The 25,892-nt window shown below is 38.1% G+C and overlaps 1 protein-coding gene across 2 annotated transcripts in view; it reads left to right on the top strand.

Annotated features, from left to right (window-relative positions):
• LOC127455966 (guanine nucleotide-binding protein G(o) subunit alpha) overlaps positions 1-25,892 on the top strand; it is a 134,619-nt gene that overhangs the window by 92,555 nt on the left and 16,172 nt on the right. For both annotated transcript variants that reach the window (XM_051724194.1, XM_051724193.1), the window contains exons 4-6: positions 1,337-1,497; positions 14,122-14,250; positions 16,116-16,245. In XM_051724194.1, coding sequence (XP_051580154.1) covers positions 1,337-1,497; positions 14,122-14,250; positions 16,116-16,245 — 420 coding nt within the window. The remainder of the gene's footprint in view (positions 1-1,336; positions 1,498-14,121; positions 14,251-16,115; positions 16,246-25,892) is intronic.

Genomic DNA, 25,892 nt, shown 5'->3' with positions numbered 1-25,892 from the left:
CGAAACAGTTATGATGGTAACTTTATCAGTGTGAACGACCCTTAATGTAGATAGCATAGCTCAAATAATTTGGTCTTGGAAGAATTTAATGAGAAATCTTTGATTTAATATTGAAATCTTTGATATTGATTGCAGAGGCACTTAGGCAAATCTAAGCACTGATTATTACATTGTAAAAGGGGTAGTTCACTCAAAAATGAAAATTCTCTCATCATTTACTTACCCTCATGCCATCCTAGATGTGTATGACTTTCTTCTGTTAAGCACAAATTAAGATTCTTAGAAGAATATCTCAACTATGTAGTTCCTCACAATGCAAGGGAATGGGTACCAATATTTTGAAGCTCCAAAATGCACATTCAGGCAGCATAAAAGTAATCCATAAAACTCCAGTGGTTAAATCCATATCTTCAGAAACAATATGATAAGTGTGGGTGAGAATCAGATCAATATTTACATCCGTTTTTACCATAAATTCTCCTCCCTGCCTAGTAGATGGCCATATACACAAATAATTCAAATTGGCAAAAACAAATGAAGAAGAATGTGAAAGTGAAAGTGCAAGTGGAAATTGATCATAAGAAAGGACTTAAATATTGATCTGTTTCTCACCCACAGTTATTATATCACTTCTGAAAACATGGATTTTACAACTGGAGTCTTATGTATTACTTTTATGCTGCCTTTATGTGCAATTTTGAGGGTAAAAATGTTGGTACCCATTTACTTGCATTGTAAAGACCTACAGAGCTGAAATATTATTTTAAAAATCTTTGTGTTCCACAGAAGAAAGAAAGTCATAAATATCTGGGATGGCATTAGGGTTAGTAAATGATGAGAGAATTTTTGGGTGAACTATCCCTTTAAGATCACTTCTAAAACTCTCCAGGAGACACATGTTAGGGGTCATTCACATAAGTTTTTCCATCTGTCTGTTTTTGCTAATTGTTTTTCTATGTAAACATGCGCTAGATGGACATATTTGTTAGTTGCGCCATGTCTCTTGCAGGAAAATGTTTTAGATGCTGTACAGATTAAAATAACTTTTTTAAAAATGCACCTCGAAACACCTGTGTTCTTATTTCTAGCTTTTTCAGACTGAATGCCCCATAATATTACTGGGATCTCTCTCTCCAGAGAAAAATCTGAGAAGCAGGGACTTAAGCAAAAGTCTCCATTTCCTCTCCATTTCATCTCACTACTTTCTACGAGAAACATTTAAATATATGAAAGATATCGCATTCTTCCCTTTTAGAAGAGTGATTCAGCCTAATGTGTTCATAAGTCTCATTATCACATTAATGGATGTACGCCTGTTTATGTGCTCTTTTAACAGGCTGATGCGAAGATGGTGTGTGATGTCGTGAGTCGTATGGAGGATACCGAGCCCTACTCCCCGGAGCTGCTGTCTGCCATGATCCGCTTGTGGTCTGACTCAGGCATCCAGGAATGCTTCAGCCGTGCCCGCGAGTACCAACTCAACGACTCCGCCCAATAGTGAGTACGGCACTGCTGGGAAGTGCCATTAGTGCTTTTACGCTTCATTAAGAAAGCATTCTGCCTAAATATGCCAATATTTTATTATATCATATTACTATCACACTGCAGTCCAGTTAATTTAAGAGAAGTTTCCATGGGGTATAGGTTTTATGGACTGCAAATTGAACTTTTTCGGCAGCGTCAAAAGTATAATATTCATAATCACTATTTCCAATGTTTGTTTTAGCAGGTTGCTTTTAGTGTATTACATGAGCCAAGACATAGGAACACACTCCAGGGGGAGAGATAAATTCACAGATGCAATTACAGTATCCGCTGATGTAAGGTCTTGAGTTTGTACACGTATGTGTAAGTGTAATAACATGGAAAGTGTTTAGTCAGCATTATATTTGGATCTGATGTTGTGGTTTACTGTACTAGTCTGGGAAGCCTGTCCTTGTGGAAAGTAATGTTTAGATGAAGACAAATTACTTGCTCGCAGATCGACAGTGTAGATTATGTTTCTAAGAAGGAAATGTGGGCAGGGGAAACGCTTGAAGGTGCTAAAAATTGACTTCGCTGGAAAGGTTGGGGAGACATTTTTCTATTACATTATTTGCATATAAACATCAGCAAGTTTTTCATAAGTGTTCTGCCCTCTGGTAAGCCCAGTACATCTCATGAATAACTCTCAGTAACTCTTACAAACAAAACAAAACAAACAAAAACACTTTTCCAATGGTGTCTGAAATACCTTACAAAAAAAGTGCAGATGCGTGTAAAAATGAAATTCCAAATGAAATACTAAAATAGCAAATTTGTGAATGATTGCTGTTTGGAACTGGGAAAATGCCCAAGTGAATTTTACAGTTGATAGATTTGTCTTGCCTTAATATTGCCACATTCAGCTTTAGTAGCTTGTTCATCTACGGTGACATTGCTGGTTTTTGAAAGCTCGGATGCTGTGAATGTACACCTTCAAGAACAAGGCCCTTTCCTTTCATAACCCTGCATTTGTTTGTACTGTCTACTTACCTACTTATCTTTATCTGATGACCCATTTAGTCACACTGTCTACAGTACGTTCTACTGTACACCAGTGTTTCCTACAAAATTACATTTTTTGCAGTGCAGGAGCCCCTAAAGCACTTTTTTGTAATTGTTTTGCATTTTAAAGTTGTAAAACAAAAAACACCATTAATTGCAACCTAACTCTTTTGTGAATATGTTTTATATCTTCAACTACATGTTGTAATATAAACATTCAGTCAGTGAGTCAGATATTCAGAAATCACTTGTATTATATAAGTTTTTACCTCATTCACAGTATTTTGCTGTGAGATGTAGATTCATTGGAGGCGAATAGTGGTGCAGGAAACATTGCCGTACACCTGTGTTTATGTTTCTTAGTGTGTGTGTGTGTGTGTGTGTGTGTGTTTATATATACTAAAGACATGACTAGCATGACAGGTACATTTTGAATGTCCAAATGATTCTTTCACATCAGTGACTGTAAAGAAAGGTGTTCTCTACAAATTCAAAAAAGATTTGAGATAATTTCTTTTGGGCTGTCCTCCCACAACATAGGTACAGTACAGTACAGCAGTGTTTCCCAACCTTTTTTCTGCCACGGCACACTTTTTACAATTAAACAAATCCCATGGCACACCTCTATCCCACTGTCCCACATAACCATCGTTGATAGTTTTCCTTTTCAAGAACTTCCATGTTTTCTCTCCATTTTACTTGCGTGTTTACTCGTAATGTTTGAAATTCAGCTATGCAAAAAACGTAAGTCACGTAGGTGCGCTGTATAATGAGATCACAGAGAGCAAGAGTGCTAATTGGGTAATGAATAAAACAACAAATTTGCATCTTTTTCTTATTTTTAGATTTGTTCTTGCAAATTAATTCTTGCAATGCCACAGCAAATAATTTTTATTTTCTATTTATTTACATGGCTCCAGACTATCATTTAAGAGTGGTAGCACCGGTGTTAAATTCTACAAATGGTCTCACTAGCACTTGAGCTGGGCACCGGTCCAACTGAAAGAGAATTAGTTTCTTTCACGGTTTCTTTCTTTTTATCAGGATCTTGATGATTAAAATACAGTCATCTGAAGACAAACAAAGCCTTACAATTTCTGTCTGTTCATTGTGCAGATTTCTCCTTTATTCCTTTTCAATGCTGTTTTGAATGTTGGGGCCGTTTAATACAATTTTAAACTGGTGTAATCATTGACACGTTATGGGCTTTCATAGAGGTTTTAAACAAATAATCAATGCCGAATTCGCGACCCAGCCCGTGCTTCTCTCAGCTCTGTTTATGATGATCTGCGTGGCTGAGCGCTCGAGACCGGTCCACGTGTAAATGCACATCTCTGCGCTGATCTGGCCATTGAGAAGCGCTGAATGATCCAGGTAATCCAGTTTCTTTTCTTGATATTTCTCATACGGAACAAAAAATGACAGAGCACAATCAGAGAGTCAGCCAACTTTGTAGTCACACCAATGCGACATCTTGCAAAGTTTAATCACACTGTTAGGAAAAATGGTTGAAAAATTAGTCTCAGTCCGGAGCCCTGATTTATTTTGTGGAACCTGATAATTTTCCACGGCACACCTGAAAATCTTTCATGGCACACTAGTGTGCCGCGGCACAGTGGTTGGGAAACACTGCAGTACAGTACACTGGCTTCCACATGTCTTTAGGCTTTCAGTTTGTCTGTCCTGTCCTGAGGCCCGTTGAACAGTCAAATATATCAGGAGACATTTCAGAGCACACTCTGACTGGCTCCCTGATCCATGAGGCCCGCAGCGCAGCGGCCTTCTCTTTGAGTCTGCACCAGAGTGGGATGTTGTAATAAAATTAGATAGGCCCTTAGCCGAGAGCCGTATCGTCGTCTGTTCTCTGGAAAGCTTTTCCATCGTTATCTTAACAACTTCCACTATTTCTGCCCTTCTTCCTCTCTCTTTCTTGCACACTCACCTCCTACTATGCTACTCTGATATCGCCCACTTCTGAAGCACCTTTATGGCCCCTCCACTTTTTCTTAGCTACAGCAGGTCATGCAGTGCATTTTCATGTACCCAACGTATAAGTGTTTATTTGATAAAATATTAAACTCAATAAAAAAGGAAATCATATTATTTTTCTTTTATCACAGTTCAGTGAACTTTAAATAAATGGTGAATATTAAATAATTTCACTACTTTGGTTTGAGCAGGTGTTGCCATTTTTGCCATGATTTGCCACAAAATGGCAATTTTCTTGAAATATTCCAAGTGTTTCTTAATTTTTCCCTTTCTCAAATCTAAATGTTTCGAATTAATTTAATTGTCAATAAATTAATAGATTTTTCTCATTTCTTCAGTATCACTTCCCAACCTGTTAAGTCTTTTGTAAAAATCTGTTTAAATAAAATAACAAGTTCCTTCATGACATCAAACTTAAGGAAGTGACGTAATTTTTGGTTGGAAAAAAATACTGCACAAACATCAGTATTAGCAATGGATTTTATGAATTCTGTAGATTCCATCCTGTTAGTCATCCTGTTACTTTTCTTGCCAGTTTGTAAATAAAGATGTCATAATTAATAAAGTGTAAGTGCCTGAGCTTGATCACAGCATATTTTTGAAAGTCTGGTATACCCTTTTATAGAAATAGTGCTCTAAATTACAACATGAACATAATTACTTTTTTTTTTAATTATTATTAAGTTACACAGTTCAAAAGGTACAGCATATCAGGAATGACCCAACCATGTTCCTCTCGGTTTGTTCCTACTCTCTTATATTTTTCACCCCTACTTCTTCTTTTCAGTTGTATTTCTACTCATTTAATTTCTTCTTTAACTTTTTCCCATAATAGAGCTTAAGAGAAAATTTAAGTTAAGCTCATTACATTTATTGTTATACACATTTAAATTCTGATGCATTAAGTCACAATTGCGTAGGGTTAATGCTTGCCAGAATTATTTATTTTACGTTTACATTACAGTCTGGTAGATCTTGTAGTTTTTGTGTATTTCAACACAGCACAGATTGCACCTTCATTCTTGACATTTCTAAAGCGCATAGATGAATGTTCTACATTGTTACTGAAGTTTAGAACAGTAAGCTGACATACTGTGATTAATATTCCACGTAATATTCTTTGAGAATAACCATCAGTGGCTTTTCAGACAGATGTAACAGTTTCACATTAGATAATTCATATTTTTTGTGGTTGTAATACACTGAATTACTGTCATGATGATCAAAATTACCTGTATCCTGGCAATTAGGTAATTTGTCATTGTCAAAAAACTTTCTTAAGAGAAAAGATAAATGTTGGCGGAGTTCACCCAGTTGCAAACAGATTGAAAGGAAGCAGGAAGCCTTCAAAGAAATAGTTCTAACCAAAAAGGAAAATTTTGTCATCTTATGCACATCATATATGTCATTCTGACTCAGTATTTTTTTTAATTTCCTCCATCAAACTCAAAAGGAGCTGATTCTTGGTTGTGTTCAATCCGAAAATGGCGCTTTTAGAAGCATCACACCTGGCTTTGGTTTACTTGACCAATCGTGACACAGCAAGTTTGAATATTCTCAACCACAAATGAGATTTGAGAGCTACAGCTCTTTTGCGGGAAGACTATGCAAACTGGTCTCTTAGAATCACTTTAACTATATTTTTGCAAAAATTATTGGCTCGTTGTATGTATCAAGGCAGTTTTCTGGTGAAATAAACACTAGAGGTGCTACAACAACAATGGCTTTTATTTCCATTCAAAGAAATCATGAGTCAAACATGTACATGTAGAGCATGACTTGTAAAGTGGTACATTTTAATGTTGGCATTACATAACCAACTATATTTACAAGATTGTTCAAATGAGATAAAATTGCCCAGTAGCAAAACTGATGGACCATTGCCGTTTAGGGCTGAAACGATTAGTCAACGTTATCGACAAACATTTTCGTTGTCGGATAGTCGTTTGATCTCATTTAACGTAACGAGATCACATTAAATTCTAACGATGGCACGCGAGAGCAGCACTGCAGTTCGCGCCTGACTGAGGAGAGGAAGAATTACACAGCTTACAGACAAACATCTTCAGGTGATGTAGATCGCAAAGTATGAGGGAATGGTAGTGCAAAAATACAAAATAAGTAAATACAGAAGCACTCGCTTTGTGGAATAAGTGTAGCTGGAGCTGCCGCTCCGCTGAAGCAAAACTTGCATGTCGAGCGTCTTTAAATGAAACACCTCGCCGTTATATCTTTAATGCAGTTATATTTCATGCGTTATATCTTTATTAAAGTTCAAATAATACGGAAGCAGATCATGCAAATAACTACAAACTCTGAAACTGGCATTTCTCTGTGCGGTCAGCGCCTCTTGTATGAGCTGTGAGAATGTCCCGAACTAAGGGGGACAGATTGAAACTGCATTCGGCTGATGCACACTCTGTCGCGGAGACACTCGTCCCTCGAGCACGCACGCTTAATGCAGCTAGATTATAACATGATGGCTTGCGACCTATTGAATCATAATATATGTCACTGTGCATTTCTCATCATGAAGAAAATTGGCAATACGCAGCTTTATTAATAAGAGAGAGGTTTTTTTGTGAGTTAAAGATGGATTGAAGTGAACAAAAAAAGTGAGAGGTAGTCTTCGCCCCATTATACACTGCAAAAAAATACGTTTTCAATTTGTTTTGGTTTGGCTTGTTTTCCAATATAAATATCTAAAACTCCTTTAAAAAAACATACATTTTCTTTAGCAGCTATATGACAGAAGAAAAAAATGTTATCTAAGAAAGTTGAATATAATATTAACCCTTGTGCAACCTTCGGGACGTTTTTGTCTTTTTCATTTTTGTTTTTTTGATCATTTTGGCTGTGTTAATGCCAACAGCATAAATTTAGCCAAAGGTGTGTATTTTTTGGGGAATTTTGATATTTCAACCTCAATTCCTATAATACATCTATAATACACTGTGTACACAAAATGGTTACACTTAGGACAACAGTGGCATTATATGAACAAACTGGCATTTAAAGGGTTAACCACCACAAAATTAAAGGGATTGTTCACCCAAAAATTTAAATTCTCTCATCATTTACTCACCCTCATGCCATCCCAGATGTGAATGACTTTCTTTCTTCTTCAGAACACAAACAAAGATTTTTATTAGAATATTTCAGCTCTGTAGGTCCTTACAATGCAAGTGAATGGTGATCAGAACTTTTGTAGCTCCAAAAATCACATAAAGGCAGCATAAAATTAATTCATATGACTCAGAAGCAATATGATAGGTATTGGTGAGAAACAGATCAAAATGTAAGTCCTATTTTACTCTAAATCTCCACTTTCAATTTCAGATGTGAAAGTGAAACTAAACAGGCACACTCCACAAGTGAGAGTGGAGATTTAGAGAAAAAAAAAGGACTTAAATTTGGATCTGTTTCTCACCAATACCTATCATATCGCTTCTGAAGATATGGATTTAACCACTGGAGTCATATGGATTTCTTTAATGTTTCCTTTATGTGATTTTTTGACCTATAAAAGGTTTGGTCACCATTCACTTGCATTGTATGGAGCTACAGAGCTTAGATATTCTTCTAAAAATCTTTGTTTGTGTTCAGCAGCAGAAGAAAGTCATACACATCTGGGATGGCATGAGGGTGAGTAAATGATGAGAGAATTTTTGGTTGAACTTTCCCTTTAAGTGGTTGCTCACATTTGCTTTTTATGACACTATCAATTAAGTTCAGGTTGAAGGTTCTTTGGGATAAAAAATTAAAAAATGTATTTATTTTTTATTTATTTATTTTTTTGCTACACCGTGGACATTTCACCTCGAAACTGCCTTACTGTGTGAAATCAGTAAATATGTCATTTTCATGTAATCATGAGATTTTCATGAGAGTCTATAAGTGAACAACAACAACAACTTAAATTTTGGTGTTTCCCTCACACAAATATATCTTATAGCTTCAGAAGTCTTGGAATATAGCACACTTGATGTATGGACTGCTTTCATGGTGATTTCTTTTTTTTTTTTTATCCTTTTTGAAGCTTGGCAGCATAAATCTGCCATTTTGATTTTATGGAAAAAAACAGCTTGGACGTTTTGCCTTACATCTTTTGTGTTTAACAGAAGAACAAATAGTTCTATTGTTGCAGATTTTTCATTTTTGGTTGAACTATTCCTTTAAGTACTTATCAGACTATCAAACAGACAGTGCACTGATTCTAGAGGTTATGTCTCCCTCATTTCATTCCATATCACCTTAACCCCATCTCAGACTTCCTCAAGAATGAGAAGATTGGCCCATTGTGGTTTTCCTGCAGCACCCAGATAATTTTTTCAACTATATTAAAGCTGCCCTAACCTCCTTATAGTGCTTTTTCTGAACATCTTTCAGTCTCTCTCTCTCTCTGATGGGGAGCAGCAGACAGCAGGCAGGCCTCAGAGAGGTGTTGCCAGGCAGAGCACTCAAGTAGCAGCAGGAAACAGAGAGAGGGTGGAGGGAGACCAGAGAGAAAGAAGGAGAGATGGTGTATGAGAGAGAGAGAAAGAGCAAGGGGGGAGGGCAGAGCTGGCAAGCAGCCTGAGTGGTAGAGAGATTCAAATTTCCCATACTAAAAGGAGAGAGAGAAGTGAAGAAACCTAAAGCACAACGAGCACCCCACCCGCACATCCATTAGTCCTTAAACGACAGAGTAAAGTCCACACATAGTGTCGTCATATCTATAATAGATTTACAATAATACATGCAGCTACTCCCCAGAACACCATCAGGGCATTGAGTGCACATGAGCTAAAAAAATTAGCACTGCAGTGAATATCAAAATGTGAGCACACACACATCACATTTATTAATTTATCTGAAATGGTACATTCCACAGAGTTCTGTTGTTTTTATATAAAGCTAATTATAATTACTATAGAGTAACCCTTAACCCTTAAATCCAATTAAAGGGTTAGTTCACCCAAAAATAAAAATTCCCTCATCGTTTACTCACCGTCATGCCATCCCAGATGTGTATGACTTTCTTCTGCTGAACACATTTGAAGAAATATTGAAAACTATCTTTGCTCAGTAGGTCCTTAAAATGTGGATGGTGATTCGACCTTTGAAGCTCCAAAAAGAACAGACAGTCAGCATCCATACAACTCTACTTGTTAAATTAATGTTGATTGCTTTTGGTGCAAAAAGATATATATGTAAGTACATTCTGACTATAAATCATTGCTTCTGGTCAGCAGCAGTACGTGCGCAGGGTTGGGGAGTAACTGAATACATGTAATGGCGTTACGTATTTAAAATGCAAAATATAAGTAACTGTATTCCACTACAGCTATAATTTAAATAGTTGGTGATCAGAATATAGTTACTTTCAAAAATATTTTAATTACTGAAGAGATTACTTCGCATTTTATTGTCATTTGTTTCATTTGATATTTAGTCTATTCAATTGGAAAACATTTTTGCTTTTAAATGAAGTGATCTTTGTTGTGTTTGAACAACTGGGAAATATTATAATACATTACTCATACAAGCAGACAGAGAAATACTATATGAGAAATACTAACCAATGTAGCCTGTAGCATCATATTGAAAGCTTCAAATAACAGATTTTCTTCCTCATTCTATGAACAGAATACTCAAACGATCAGAAGAAGATGTTGTTGTGTACGCTTTGTGGGGTTTTGAAGTAAGTTTGGAGCATCAGAAATAGTTAACCTTGTGTAAATTGCTATGTGAACATTTAGCATTATGTCAAGGTAAAATGGTATTTTAAGCCATTAGATGCACCTGTTACCAGTTGCGATTATATTTTATAATGAATTCTATTAAGAAAATCCACGTTAGATCTTTTTAATTTCCTCTTGTAAGACCTTTGATAATAGTGCAAAGATGTACTGCAAAAATATTACTCTTAATAAAAGTTTTTTTCAGCACGTGAACTCCGCCCTCTCATGAATGCGCATAGTGTTGCTGACCAGAAACAATGATTTATAGTTAATAAGTATGCTGTTGTATGTTGCGCTTTAGAAGACATTAATTTACCAGTGGTGTCGTATGGATGACGTTTATGCTGACTGTCTGTGATTTCTGGAGCTTCAAAGGTCGAATCACCATCCACTTGCATTTTACAGACCTACTGAGATATTTTTCTGTTTTTCTTCAAATGTGTTCTGCTGAAGAAAGAAAGTCATACACATCTGGGATGGCATAAGGGTGAGTAAATGATGAGAGAATTTTCATTTTTGGGTAAGCTGTCCCTTTAAGTGCATTCCAGAATGTCCCTGAAGAAAGGTTTTGGCAGATTTAGCTCACTTTTAGGGACAATTTGGTATCCAAACTACATTGCCCAGCTTGATCTCATGAACAGTGCCACTGTGAAAGTGGCAACATTTTTGTAAAATACATTTCCTTGGTTCCTTACATATATCGCAACAGTTCCAAGGTGAATTGTCCACTGAGTGGCGCTAAAAGCGAATAACATTTTCTCCCAAACAGATGAGGTTTATAAAGTTAATGCTCCATGAAGTTTTAAATAAACAAAACCTACCTCCCTACCCTAAAACTTAAAGCTAACCGATAGTGTCATAAAAACAAATGTGAGATAAAAAGCAGATGAGGCTTTTGAGGTCAATGCTTTTTCGAGTTTTAAATCAACAAAACTTAGTTCCCAACTCTAAACTCTAATCCTTAACCTTACCGATAGTAACATAAAAGCAAATGTGAAATAAAAAACGCAATTGCTGAATCAACCATGTCTTGTTGTGGTGCTTCTATGACACTTTCAGTGTTGATACGCATGCTTTTCAGGACTCGTACTCCGGTCCTTACAAGCATGGCAAGTGCAAATTAAAAGTAATTGTAAAAAGTAATTGGTGTTGTAACACCTGTAGTGTTCATTTCCCAGGAAATGCTGCGAAATGCTGCGATACGCACAATGAGCCACATAAAAATTATTTAGCTAAAATTATTTTGCAAAGTTAATATTGCCCTACTAAAGTAAAACACAGTAACGACTACACCAACACTGAAATTGAGAAAAATTAGTAGAGACTCCAAACTTATTAGTAGAGGCTCCAAGCGCTCTGAGAGACCCGGCCATAACTGAATTGGGCTAAATTGTGTAGTTACTGCGTGTTTCCTTTGCAGGGCTGCATCGTTAAATACTGACCTGAACGTAAAAGAACACAGTTCTTCCTTATTGTGTATATTCCCTTTTGCATTTGAATTCTCTGAAGTTATAAGGTATGATTCCAATTAAATTTGCCTTTAGTCAAATATAATGACAGATTACTTGTGCTTATTGTGGTTTTATCAGGCCAGTGCTGACAGTTGCTGTCTAAAAAAAGCTTATGGAAATCCTCAGTAAACATAGCTGGCCTAAATCTGCTATTTGTTAATGGACAGAATATGCTGAGCATATTAGCATGCCTAGCAAACAGATACAGGTCACAAAGGAGGATGCTCCTTAAGCCCATTATACACTGTAGGATTTTTACAGTCCTTTTAGATTGTTACTTGATACAGACTGTATGACATGAATGCATTGAGATCGCCATGGCACACTGTGCGACGTTATGTCAGACTGTATGATACACATCCGTGGTCCCAATCGTCCCGATCAGTGAACGTGATCATTAATATAATAGAATTATATAGATCGTTAATAGAAGCGAAATGGCGAGATTTGCCCGGAGAAGCGTTTTTTTTTTTCTTCTTTCTTTCTGGAAGTCAGAAAAAAAAACATGTTAAGAAAATGCAATTATTTATTTATTTTCGTATTGTAAGCTCTGTATTTAATTCGGCAAATAATGCTTTCATATTGCTGAAGTGTTACACTACCAAGTATTTTATGCTTATTTATTTATTAAAACTTTTTATATAAAATTAAAAGAAGATAAAAATTGAAAGAGCTTGATTAGAGTGATAACTGTGCACAAATGTTGCTATGGTGCAGACGCAGAGCAGATTTCTTTCCAAGGAGCTCAGTGGGGTTTCTCCAAAACAGTGAATTGGGAAGCGAGAGTGGAGCAGACTATCTCATCTGGCCGTCGTAATAGCAGTCACACTATACAAATGTGATGCAAAACTTCTGACACTGCTAGAACTTTGTCGGAGGCTAAAGATCATCGCAAAGGCAATTAATCAGCAATTAATCAGTTGCGCTAACTGCCTCCTGCTTATAGGATGGAGGTGAAGATATTGAGGTCAGAAGGTTGCACGTGCAACTGAGCGCTGAAGTGATAGTGGAATGTTGGCATTTTACCGCTGAATTTTGCAGTAGCTAAAGAAACCTTCAACTCCAACTGTCAGAGGAGCAGTGACATCATAACACTAGAGATGGACAGGAAGGAAGTGAATGAGAGAGAGGCAAAAAAAAAAAAAAAAAAGACTGGGAGTGTGAGCAGCATTTTCTTCTGAGCATAGGTGATTGACATTTACACAAGACACAAAATTGAAAACTTTTTTTCAGTTGTTTAAGTATGTTGCTAGCAAGAATTTCTCTCTAATTGTGTAAAAAATAAAAAAATAATTTAAATTGCATTTTGATGTAATCAGTCATTAGTGTCTACTGTCTATCAATATTACCAGCACAGGGCTTTGATTAATTGGTTCAGTGTCTCATGGTACTAAGCTTTCAATTCAACAGAAATCCAATTTGGAAGCACAAATATTTACTGTTTCTTTCATCTGGAAGATAATTGAAATCCACAGTCTTAGAGAATATGCATCATGCATTGCTGAAAAGTGGGCTTGTTCCTTCCTGTCTGCTTGCATCACTGTTTCAAAGCAAATAGTGTGTGTGTCAGCTGTGAGTGGCATATGAAGCATGTTTCATATTCTTTATTTGAATTTATTATGTCCTCTCGTCTGACTGACTCACGCCAGTGTTTTTATGTCCGGCTGGTCGGGATGTTCAAACAAACCACAATGCCCACAGAGCCTTGCTGTTTTCACTTTTGGGGGGGATTCAACCTATGATTGGCTTATGTATAGTTGACTATACATAGCAGAATGTATTTTAACATAAATGAAAATTATTTGATTTACATTGAAGTATCAGGTCTCCTAATCTTCGGTGAACTGAAAAGTGTATGTCTACAGTACTTTGTTATGGGTTAAAGATTCAATAATATCTACCTGCTGTCAATGGATTAGGTCAGAGGAACCTCAAAAAATTATTTGAAGTGAAATAAAAGGTGTAATTTTGAAATTACTATTAATATTGTTATAAGTTCATCACTGATGTCTCTGGGACCCCAAACATGAAAACAGAAAAAAACATCTCAACAAAACATGAGGGTTAAACGCAAGATTGTTTTTTATCAAAGCTAACTGAAAAGCTCACATAGATGAGATATATGTGTCAACAAAATATTGATGGAGAGTCTCTTTAAATGATTGATGTAAGAGGATTTTATGCATTGAGGGAAACCCAAACTGCTGGATCTTCATGACTGAGAAATTATTAGTATCCCTTGAGGAGCTGTTCAAATTCATGTGACAGATTTCAGTCTCTATCACATAGCAGAGTGTCTGTCAGGGTTTCATTCATTCAGAACTGACTCTCTCTCTCCTTCTCTCTCTGTCTCTCTCTCATTCTCTCTCCAGTTACTTAGACAGTTTAGATCGGATCGGTGCTGCAGACTACCAGCCCACAGAGCAGGACATTCTGCGAACTCGAGTGAAGACCACCGGGATTGTAGAAACCCACTTCACATTTAAGAACCTGCACTTCAGGTGAGGCTCATTGACATGTTATTAATGCTTCTGAACGTACAGTGTGTATTTCAGCATGCTCTGCAGACTGGCTGTTGGAGTTCTACAGTTATTATTAGGGTGTTAATTAGGTTGGTTTTTTTGGGGGGAGGGGTCTGAATGAGGGTCTGTCCCCCTTTAATAAAGGCTTGAAGGTTCAGGGGTCTTAGTGTACATACGTTTCGGAAGGATTTATTGATAAGAAAAACAAAACTTTGATGTTACTCAGACAAGTTACTAAATAGATCCTTGTAAACATAAATTGCACTCGCCTGATGAGGTAATGATGCAAAAGTGAGCTGTTTGAGTGCTTTCCATTTTGATCATTTTCAATTGGATGAACATTAACAAAACATTACAAGAACTGTCATTTTTTATTGTTTTATTATAAATTTACATATCGCAATTATGACAACTGTGCTAGTGGCGCCAAAATGCACTAGACAAACCTCAAGAAACAGCGTCACCCCAGAAAGTCATTGTATAATTTGCACTGGATATTAGAATTTTCAGTCATTCAGTAGTCACTATCAAGGACTCTTTAAAAGGAAGTATTCTGATCTAACACATAATTCCTATAAGAAATATTTATTTTTATTTTTTTACTGACATCATTGTAAGAGTGGTTAATAATTGAGATTCACTCACAGATATAGCTCGATACACCACCATTCTGTCACCCCAATTCTCATACAGCTTTTCATTCACAGGCTTTTTTTCTCACTCTCTCAGATGATAGCATGTGAAAATAGAGGTCTAAAATAAAAGTGTTGATGGCAGTTAAACAGAGAGAGCTGCCACCATAATTCTGAAGTCAGATTTTTCACCACACCAGAAGCTACAATTTTCTCTCACCAAGTAACAGCGGTTTAGAGATGCAGTAAAGGGCAGGACCTCTGAACTACCTAATATATAGTCTCAGCCTCAGACAGCACACCCATGGACCCCCCACAGTCCGTTCTCTAAACCGTCTGATGCTTATAGCTCACAAAACTGGAAAACGCTTTCTCGATCAACTCAACGCAAATCTGATTGGCTGGTTCGATGGAACTTCAGTTAGCAGAAGCACCCAGGATATTTTATCAGTCCACCGAGTCGTTTTCACAAGGTTCCGCATTGATAGAATGAGCATTTTGAGGACAAAATAATCACAGAATTTCCCCAAGTTTGCCAGGTTAATGACATGAAATCTTTTAATGATATTTAGAGTTTCGTTTGAGGCTCATAGCAGAAAGTAAAGCGGATATCCATGAGCAGAGCTGCATTTTCTGCTTTGTTTATTACTTATTCTCTATAATGAGGTTTTCTGTGCTGTACTTAGACTTTCTCATCAGTGAAGTGATAGTTTTTATTTCGCCTCTAGAGGCCACAATGACAGCGGACCCTTCCCAGCTGCTCCAGCACCGGACGCAAAGAGGAAAAACTATCAGTGTGGATTTTTGCAGATAACCGATAGTTCCAGAAATCTGTTATCGGTGCCGATTAATCGGCAAAACCGATATATCGGTCGACCTCTAGCCCTTATATCTCTCTTCAGCTCTCACTGCAACACAAAACATCTGTTAGAGATAATTTACCACAGGTGTCAATCCTTACCGCTCTTCCTTTCCCGGCCTCGCTCTCCACAGATGTCGTTTGTCCACACTCCCATCTCCACATTACATAGTTGTGTTTTGGGTTAATGGATAAGTGTCCAATGTGACTATATTGAATTAATGTCAACTAGAACCCAGCTGTTCATTGTGAGGACTGTACTTCTGTTAGCTTTGTAATAGGGCATTGTGGCTTGTGTGATATAGTGCATTTTAAGAAGTGTGCTGAGCTCATGCTGAATTGTGTCCACTCAGGCTGTTTGATGTAGGAGGTCAGAGGTCGGAGAGGAAGAAATGGATCCACTGCTTTGAGGATGTCACTGCCATCATCTTCTGTGTGGCTCTGAGTGGATACGACCAGGTGCTCCATGAAGACGAGACCACGGTGAGCGTTAAATGCACACTCACACACACAGACATTAACACATACACTAATACACATGCACTTAATTTTTATGCTTGGACACACACAGAAACACAAAACATGTACACTCAGCGTGTCTTTTACACACACTCAAGTGCGCACAATACACTAACAAAAATGTATATCATGGGCATCTGAGTAAGTTTTGCCATGCTTCAAAAGAGTTTGGTGGTGACTGGCTCAGATCATAATCACAAATGACTTGAAGTTCAGTCGTGAAACTCTATATGGCGCAAGCTGATAGGTTCTTTGAACTTGTTTGTTAGCCAAACGGCTCGCATGGTGTAAGCTGATTGGTCCTTTGACATGAAATCAGTAAGCCAATCAACTTGCGTTCTCTCTCTTTGCCTAACATATAAATTGCTCAGTTTTGCAGATTTCACTGCAGCGCTGCAAGAGTTTTTATCTGAAACCCTCCTCCTCCCCAGCTTCACAAGTCTTGATCTGCTACATGGGGATTGTATGAATGTCTATTTGTGCAGCAGCATATCCAACATGCTCAATACAGCATGTCATGATTTTGTCTAGTTGTGCAGCAGCAACAGCATGTCCACATGCTAACACAGTATGTCTGTGTATGTTCTAGGTGTAGCAAGTCTTCGTACTTGCTCTGCAGCAGCGTAGCAAATCCTCTCTGCTAAGACCTAATCCTATCAATATGTGATACCCTCATTAACATGTTAAATCTTTCTGAGAGTTGTCATGACTGAACTTCAGTTCTGTAAAAAATCCATATATTGCTACCTAAAATTAAATAAATAATCAACTAAAAACTAACATTTTAAGATACAGTCATATATTTTAATAATACTAGTACATTAAGCTATAGATAAAACATTTCAGTGACATCACATGACTCATTGGTACAGAGGTGTGATTGACAGTATGGAATGTGAAAGTTCTTCAGTTCAAATCTTAGAGGGTATTTGGATTCACACCACTCTTTTCCTAACCAGCAGAGCAGCTTGCTGGACAGCACCACCATAACTGCAGTCATGATGATATCTTCACCCGCTGTTGATCAGAACACTTAAATTGCAATCATGTTACCATTCAAGTGAACACGATCATAGTATGCAGCGTTTTAATTAAAATGAGGGCCGCAGAACCTTTTTTGTTTTGCTGGGGTTTAGACATATTTAAGGTCAGTTGTGTTGGTAAATCAGCTTCTATTATGAGCTCCCACACTAATCAGCATTCAGCACATTAGACAGTGGTGTGCTGTCAGCCCCTTCAAACCCTTCATAGAAGGGCCGACATACGTATATTCAGACTCAAACAATATTCAAATTATGATACGTCCTTCGCTCGTTTTATTTAAAAATGTATATCTATTTAATAAATAAATGGATTAAAATATAGAAATATACAACTTCAAAAGCAAATTTAATGTAGACTACCTAAAATACCTTCGCATTGTTTTTCTCTACGTTACTGCATGCCCTTCACTGAATAATTTAAAATATTTTAAATTAATTTGTTTTGAGTGACAGAAAATCTGACTAATCAAATGGATTATTTTCATCCTGGGGGGTTGGCCGTTAAAAGTTTGCACCTTCCCAGCTCTGAGGAGTAAGGGTTATGCACTGTACGAAAATCAGGAAAGTTCCCTATCTGTCACTCACTTGACGTTGTGTCGATGTAGTGACACTAGGGGTCACTCTTGGGAGCCCCAAACACCTCTGCTTTTTAAAAAAAAGGCCAATGAGAATTGGCAAATGGAATTTGAATGCCACTCCCCCGGACATACGGGTATAAAAGGAGCTGGTATGCAACCACTCATTCAGATTTTCTCTTCAGAGCCGAGAGGTTGTATTCAGTGCACTGAATTCAATTCCCTCCAAAGACGCACCTCAAAACTGCTGGATTTACGGCGCATTTCAGCGGCTCCTCCCCCTCTGCACCCGTGGAGTGCAGAGAACGCCCCTGGGCGCTTCGGCAGAGCGAAAATAAGAGAGTATATACTAAAAGAGTATATTTTCATTCACAAAAAGAGCGGCACACACACGGAACATATTTTTAAAGATGCCTTTCCGTTTGTGTGTTATTCCTGGTTGCGGTCATTATCTCTCCGCTTCTGACGGCCAGGATCGCTGTCTTACATGTCTGGGCAATGCCCATGTGGAGACATCGTTCATGGATGAGTCATGTCCTCATTGCGAGAACATGACCATGGCAACGTTGCGGTCGCAACCCCAGCGGCTCCCTGCACCGGTCCTTCTACCTACGGGTTTGAGGCTGCTTCGGTTAGCACTGGGGGCGATTTGGGAACATCAATGGGACCACCTCCGCCGAGTATCCCCCCATGGACCTCCAATTCCCCAGCACGCTCGCTTGCCCCGATCGGGCTCTCGCACGAGACCGCCATCCTCTCAGCGCGAGTTCGACTTCTTGTTCGGAGCTCGGGAAGACGATGAGATATTGAGCGCAGCATCAGAGAGTAGGCTCATCCAGTCTGACGCAGAAGCTTCGGCTGGGCTTCCTCCTTCAGGAACGGTCGCCCAGTCTCACGCCGACGCAAAAATGACGGACATGCTTTCCCGGGTGGCCGCGAGCGTCGGGCTAGAGTGGAACCCTCCACTTTCCCCTGAACCCTCGCGGCTCGATGATTGGTTCCTGGGCTTGGCGCCGCCCACAGCCACGCCCCACCCCCGTTCCTTTCTTCCCGGAAGTGCATGAGGAGCTGACAGGATCGTGGGAGGCACATTTTACTGCCCGGTCCCGGATTTTCAGCTCCCCCGCTCTCACTACCCTCGATGGTGGAGCAGCCAGGGGGTATTCGGTGATCCCCCAGGTGGATAAGGTGGATCACCGTCCATTGCCTGTAGGTTTACGTCATCCCTGATGACTGTGGCCTGCAGTGCCGCTGGATAAACCGCCTCCGCCCTGCACGCCATGGCTCTCCTGCAAGTACACCAAGCCCAGGTGCTAAAAGAACTGCACGAGGGTAGTTCTGACCCGGGATTGATGCAGGAACTGCGCTCGGCGACTGACCTCGCTCTCCGGGCAATGAAGGTCACAGCACAGTCTCTCGGGCAGGTGATGTCCACGATTGTGGTCCAGGAGCGCCACCTTTGGCTCAACTTGGTCGAGATGGGAGAGGCGGCAAGGCACGGTTCCTTAACACCCCCATTTCCCAGGTTGGCCTGTTTGGCGACGCCGTCGAGGACTTTGCCCAGCAGTTCTCAGCAGTGAAGAAGCAGACGGAGGCCTTACAACATATCCTGCCCCGGCGCGGCTTAAGACCCCGTACCCTGTCTGCTCGTCGCCAAGGGCATCCTCTTGCAGCAACAACACCGATTCCGCCACAGCCCGCCCCCGTGGCCCGGCTCTGGCATGGAGCCCTCCGCAGGAAGCTGAGTCAGCTGAGCTTAAGGCACTATCTTTGAAGACTGCCCTCCTGACTGCGCTCACTTCCATCAAAAGGGTAGGGGACCTGCAGGCATTCTCTGTCAGCAAATCATGCCTGGACTTCGATCCAGGTTACTCTCACGTGATCCTGAGACCCCGACCGGGCTATGTGCCCAAGGTTCCCACCACCCCTTTTAGGGATCAGGTGGTGAACTTGCAAGCGCTGCCCCAGGAGGATGGCAGACCCAGCCTTGGCGTTGCTGTGTCCGGTGCGAGCTTTACGCATCTATTTGGATCGCATGCAGAGCCTTAGAAGCTCCGAGCAGCTTTTTGTCTGCTTTGGTGAACAGCAGAAAGGAAGCGCTGTCTCCAAACAGAGGATCACCCACTGGGTCATTGACGCCATTGCGATGGCATATCAGGCTCAGGACGTGCCATCCCCTGCGGGGTTACGAGCCCACTCTACCAGGAGTGTGGCGGCCTCCTGGGCCCTGGCCAATTCTCATTGGCCTTTTTATAAAAAAGCAGAGGTGTTTGGGGCTCCCAAGAGTGACCCCTAGTGTCACTACATCAACACAACGTCTTGTTCCCTCCATCAGGGAACGGAGTTTGCGAAAGTAACCAGGACATTTCCCGTGCTGCAGCAGTGTTTGCGTCTCTACCTGAGGCTACAGTGAACATTGGAAAATGTCCCAGCTAAATGGCCTTTTAGAAAGCCACTGACTATAAAAGTGATATTGTTCATGTCTATTTTGTTTTGAGGTGAAATTTATATGTTCATCTCAGAGCAATCCTTTGCCACTTTATAAAACTGTGTGATTCTAGAATATTCCTACACCTCTCTGACCCTCCTGTAGAGTATTTAGAGGTATATAGTGCAATTGCATTGATAAACTGGTGGTGGCTGAGGAGAGTCCCCTTGTTCACTGTGTAAAGCGCTTTTAGAGTAGTGTCAGAAAAGCGCTATATAAATGTAACGTTCATTCATTCATTCAAAAGCCTTCCCATTAAGCTTGAAGGCTGAATCTTCAGCAGCATTCTTTCATTTTATAAAGTTTGATTAGGCTTCTTTGAAAATCATTTGGAGTAGCTTATCCATAATTTACTGAATGGGTTCTGTTATGTGAATAACATTAACTTTTTAAAACTACTGTTGTGATTCTAAAACGTTCAGAAAAAGTTCAGATTGATATAGTTCATATTTTTTGGAATGTTTCCATTTTTTTTATCACTAAAATGAGAGATAATTGTGAGAAAAATATTACTTATATATTAAAAGATTAGGGGCCCTATTTTAACAGCACAAGCGTTACATGCAATGCAATGCCTTAAGTCATAAGCACAAAGTAAATGGGCATGGCCATTAAGTTTTGGTATTTTCATGCAAGCATACAAGAATTCGGATGTATGCTTCTTTAAGTTATAGAGAATGTAAGTATTATTAATCATTTTCATCTACTGACACACAAATCATGGCTAGTATTAACAATGAATGCACTTCACTTCTACCGGCCTATTTTGATTTTGAAAAAATAAATTCATTTATTAAAACACGAACAAATTAAACCAAATATATTCCTAAATTCAATTTACATTTCAAACGAAACTAAAATATTATCAAAATAAAGAAGTGGTCAAAAAAATCATACCAAATCCAAACATTTTACTCTCCAACTTCTTCCACTGGCCCTTTTTGCAGTGACTGAAAAATCCCTCAAAAAAACAAACAAAACAACAACAGTATAAATTAGATCATATATACAGTTTTAAATATAAACAAAATGATAATAATTGAAAAATAAACCATGACCTTTAGATAGTTTAACATTTTCTCAAAACAGCTACGACCATGATGGTCAGGGACTTGATTTAATGTTCCACTATATTTTCAGAGTTTGGACATGAACTTTATTACCACCTACTGGTGAAATCTCCAAACTGCAAATGCAAGAACTGGATTTTGACTTTGCGCTGAGTTAAGATGTGGTATTGAAACATCTTATGCAACAACCATATTCTTAGGAAAATAGCAAATTGCGGTTTGTGCCACTTAATTTACATACAATATACCCACAGTTTGTGCGCCTACACCCACAGTAGTGCAAACACTCCCACCCATGCCCATTTGCGCTTTGCGCTGGCACGATAATTACATTTAGAATTAGCGCTCTCGTGAAAATTGGATTAGATGCTTTGCGCACTCATGAAAATAGAGCCCTAGTACTTTAAAAAATATATTATGTATATATAGCACAGGCACCCACTTTTTTATGTAAATTAGGCTTATTATATAGATTGCTTCTTATTCCCAAAATATGCGCTATTTGTATGACATAATTAATGTTGCACTATTACTGCACACAAAAAGCAGTTGGTAACAGGAATTTTATTAAAACGAGATGTTTGTGTACATTTTCTGTAGATCATAGCTGCAGTAACATTGAAACTTGTTAAAACCAATATGTTAGTTAATATGCAAATTTACATAGTTCATATTTTTGGAATGTTGCCATTTTTCTATCACTAAACATGCTGAGAATTGTGAGAAAAAAACAGTACTTGGAAGATTGCTTAATTTGATCCAAAGCAGTCAGCAATGGTGTCAGTACACTAAAAAAACAAATTCATTAACTTAATTTAAGAATTTCTTTTACAAGCAATTTAATTACGTTTCTTCTAATTAATCCAGTTTCATTAAACTAACATAATTTAGTTGGATTAGGTCAAATCAATGTACTCTAGTTGATTTAACTCAACTTTATTAGGTTAATCAAACTTAATTTTTTTTATGTTGGTCTAATGTAATTTTATTAACTTACTAATGTTTATTTAATTAATTGTCTTAAGTTGGTTCAAATTCATTTGTTTTTTTAAACATTAGTATATGCCAGGTGAACAACTTTAAGGACAGTGAAACTGTTGTACTGTCAGTTTGATACCAACTGCTTATAGAACTAAGCAACATTCAAATCTAACATAATTTGAAAGTTTAAGTGCAAGTCCATCCTCAACCAAAGCACAAGCCCCAGTCTTCACCACAATGGTTACCCCCCAAACTCCAGCCAAACAAACACTACTTTTAAAAAATGATAAAACAGAACAGGAAACATGAATAAATCTCATCCTGTTCTTATCTTGCTCAAAAATGCATAAAATAACACTTAGTTTCAACATTTGTTCACACCATCAAGTCCCCTGCAAAGTATGCTGGGAAATGGAAATGAATGGAATACAAAAAATATTCATGTAGACCTTACTCAAATGGATTAAGTAAACTTAAATTTTACAAATGTAATTTAATTTAACGTAATGAATTTAAGTTAAGACAAATGTTCTAGAATGGTGTTGCTTTAGTTAATTTTAAGTGAACAACCTGCAAAAATCCTTTTTTTTTTTATGTAGGCAGTAACCATGTTGTGTGACTTTGGCATGCTGGGAGATTAAAATATTTTCCTGTCAAATTTGTTGATATGATACATTTCAGAGTGTGAGCTGCTGTTGTAGTGATAACCAATATTTAGTGAGAAATCTGTATTATTTAATTGCTTTGAGCAAGTGGGTCTCTGAGTATTAAAATAAAAAAATAAAAAAAGATTTTTTTATTAATGTCCCACGCTTTTGATTGATTTTGTGATGTGCCAGTTGAATCTTAGCAGGTGTGATGAGTCATGTTGGTAAGTGTATGGCACAACACAGACTTTAGATCTGCCCAGAAACACACTCTCATAACAAACTCGGATAAGAGATTTTTTTACAACTGCATCCACTGGCGGATTTATGGTGACAAGTTTTGGAAATACAGTTGGAGGGCTTTTACGGGTAGGAACGAAGATGGCAATAAATACAGCTACCCTTACACATCCATATCCATCTGATCTATGTAAGCAATAAAAGGAGAAGGCAGATCCTATTATTCTCTAAGAACGTCCTGGTGAAACAAATGGATAGAGATAAATACACTCACAGATAGTTTGAATTTACACTCTCTGAATGTGTCTCCGGTCAGTGTTCTTCTATTCAGTGTTCTATCAGTGTTTATGCATTAGCAGCCAGTTATTCTGCCTTTACGTCTCTTCTGTGCACTCTGTGCCACTTACTCCTCCATTTCAACACACACACTTTTAGTTCCTTCAGGTTTGGCCTGTGTGAAACTAAGCGACTTATTTCATCTATTTCTTTTCTTCATTTATGACAGTGCATGGACCAATTCTACATTGCTCCACTGTTGTTCAGTGTTGCTGTTTGTTTTTGTCACTGAGGGGTGAATTCACTAAACAGTTTTATCACTTTTGTGAACAGTATTTCAGTACAAAAACCTTACACCACCATCAGTCCAGTTTAACCAGGTGTTAAATTTGCTGAAATAATGCTACACCATGAGTATTTAGTGCAACCAGCTCTCTTTTCTATGTAAATTAGGCTTATTGTAGATTTTCACAAAACTCACAAATGCTATACAGTATTTAATATTATACTATTACCACCTTTGAAAAGCTGCCGGTAATTGGAATTTTGTTTAAAAAAGAGAGATGTTTGTGTACATTTTCTGTTGAGTGTAGCATCAGTAATTTAATAAATAATGATCAAATGCTGGAGAATAGTGTGTAAGACATACCAATACACAGTAGTGTAAAGATTGTGATCGCAATGTATGAAACAAGCTTGAAATTATATGGAAATATCATACAGAATAAGGCAGCATGAAATTGTAAATATAATAAATAATGGATAGTAAATAAGCAAATATGTTAATTCAAATTTTGTTCAGCACAACATTTTTGGGTGTGTTTGCGACATTATCTGATTTGCATTATTCCTTTAGCAACTCAGATGCTAACAACAGTCAAATAAATAGTATGTGCAAATAAACAACCATATCAATGGGTGCAATTACTGTAATTCTTAGTGAATTCCCCCCTGTGTATATGTATGTTTGTATGTATGTATGCTCTGTGTCTGAGCTTCAGTGATATATTTGGGGGTGGGAAATGTGAGTGAAATTTCGGGTTCTGGTGCATGTCTGGTTCTGCTCGGTTGCTCCTGTGGCCTCCAGTGGCCACTTCAGCATTTGCATCCCTCCTTCAAAACGTCTCAGCTGGTCTCCTGTCATCTCTCGCCATCGGCTTTCTTCTCTAACCAATCGCTAAACAACAAAGCCCATCTCTACAGACGGCCCATCCACAAACTCTCCCACAGGTACGAAATTATCATGACCAACCTCAGCTCAGTCACATACTCAGTACAGTTTTACTCCTTTATGTTGTGCCTTAAAGGGACAATTCTGTCATCATTTACTGAACCCCATGTTGCAAAACACAAAAGGAGACTAGGAACTTGGGACATCCGTGGTCTCCATTTACTTTCATTGTATGAAAAAGACCAGATTGGACATTCTGCTATAAAAAAAGTCACTGTGTTCCACAGAAGAATTCAAAGGCAGGTGTTTGGAATAACATTGAGTTGAGTAAATTATGACAATTTTCCTTTTGTGGGGAATTTACTCTGTAACTTGCTGTAACTTAAGTATTTGTTTATTTGTTTATGATTGTCATTTTAGTCATGTTATATATTGGACCTTCTAGATTTGTTGCTGTTTTTTTCCAAAACTCTTCAAATTTTTGATCGGATAATGCTGCTCTGTTGTGTGCAAAACCTAAATTGATTTGCTGACCCTCGTTTTCTCCTGAAGTGATGGCCATTGAATACACAAAGAGGGAGTAACTGCTTCCAACTCGAAATTCATTACCATTAAGATGATAAGCAGAATAAATTAGTTATTAATTGCAAACAGTGCAATTTAAATGTCTGATAACACACTGAAAATCTGTGATTCAATCTGTGACAATTAACCTGGAAGTTTTAGGATTTTGAAAAATGTAAAAGAAAGAAAAGTTATGATGTAAAATGAATAAGAAATATGTAAGATTCTGCTCTTATTTCTTGGTCACAAATCAAATGTTAATGTAAATTGTAACATTGAACAAAATGTCAGAATTCATTGCTTTCATTAAAGCACACAAGAAGCTCTTTGGAACATTCTCAAATTATGCTGGACAACATTAATATTCATCATCAGGTTTTGCACAAATATGTGGTGTCCATGGCAGCTCAAGTGCATGCTGTCATTTAAGCAAAAGTGAGGCATACCAAATACTAAGACATTGTAAAAGTCATATTAGATTTTCATTAACTTTTCATTCAAAATGTTATGCTGATAAGTGATAATATTAGATGTACTGAGGAAAAAAAAAGGATTA

This window comes from Myxocyprinus asiaticus, chromosome 18 (genome assembly GCF_019703515.2).
Source record: "Myxocyprinus asiaticus isolate MX2 ecotype Aquarium Trade chromosome 18, UBuf_Myxa_2, whole genome shotgun sequence".
In the NCBI taxonomy this organism is placed as follows: domain Eukaryota; kingdom Metazoa; phylum Chordata; class Actinopteri; order Cypriniformes; family Catostomidae; genus Myxocyprinus; species Myxocyprinus asiaticus.
Note: the sequence above shows the minus strand (reverse complement) of the source record. Positions and strands in the feature narration are given on the sequence as shown.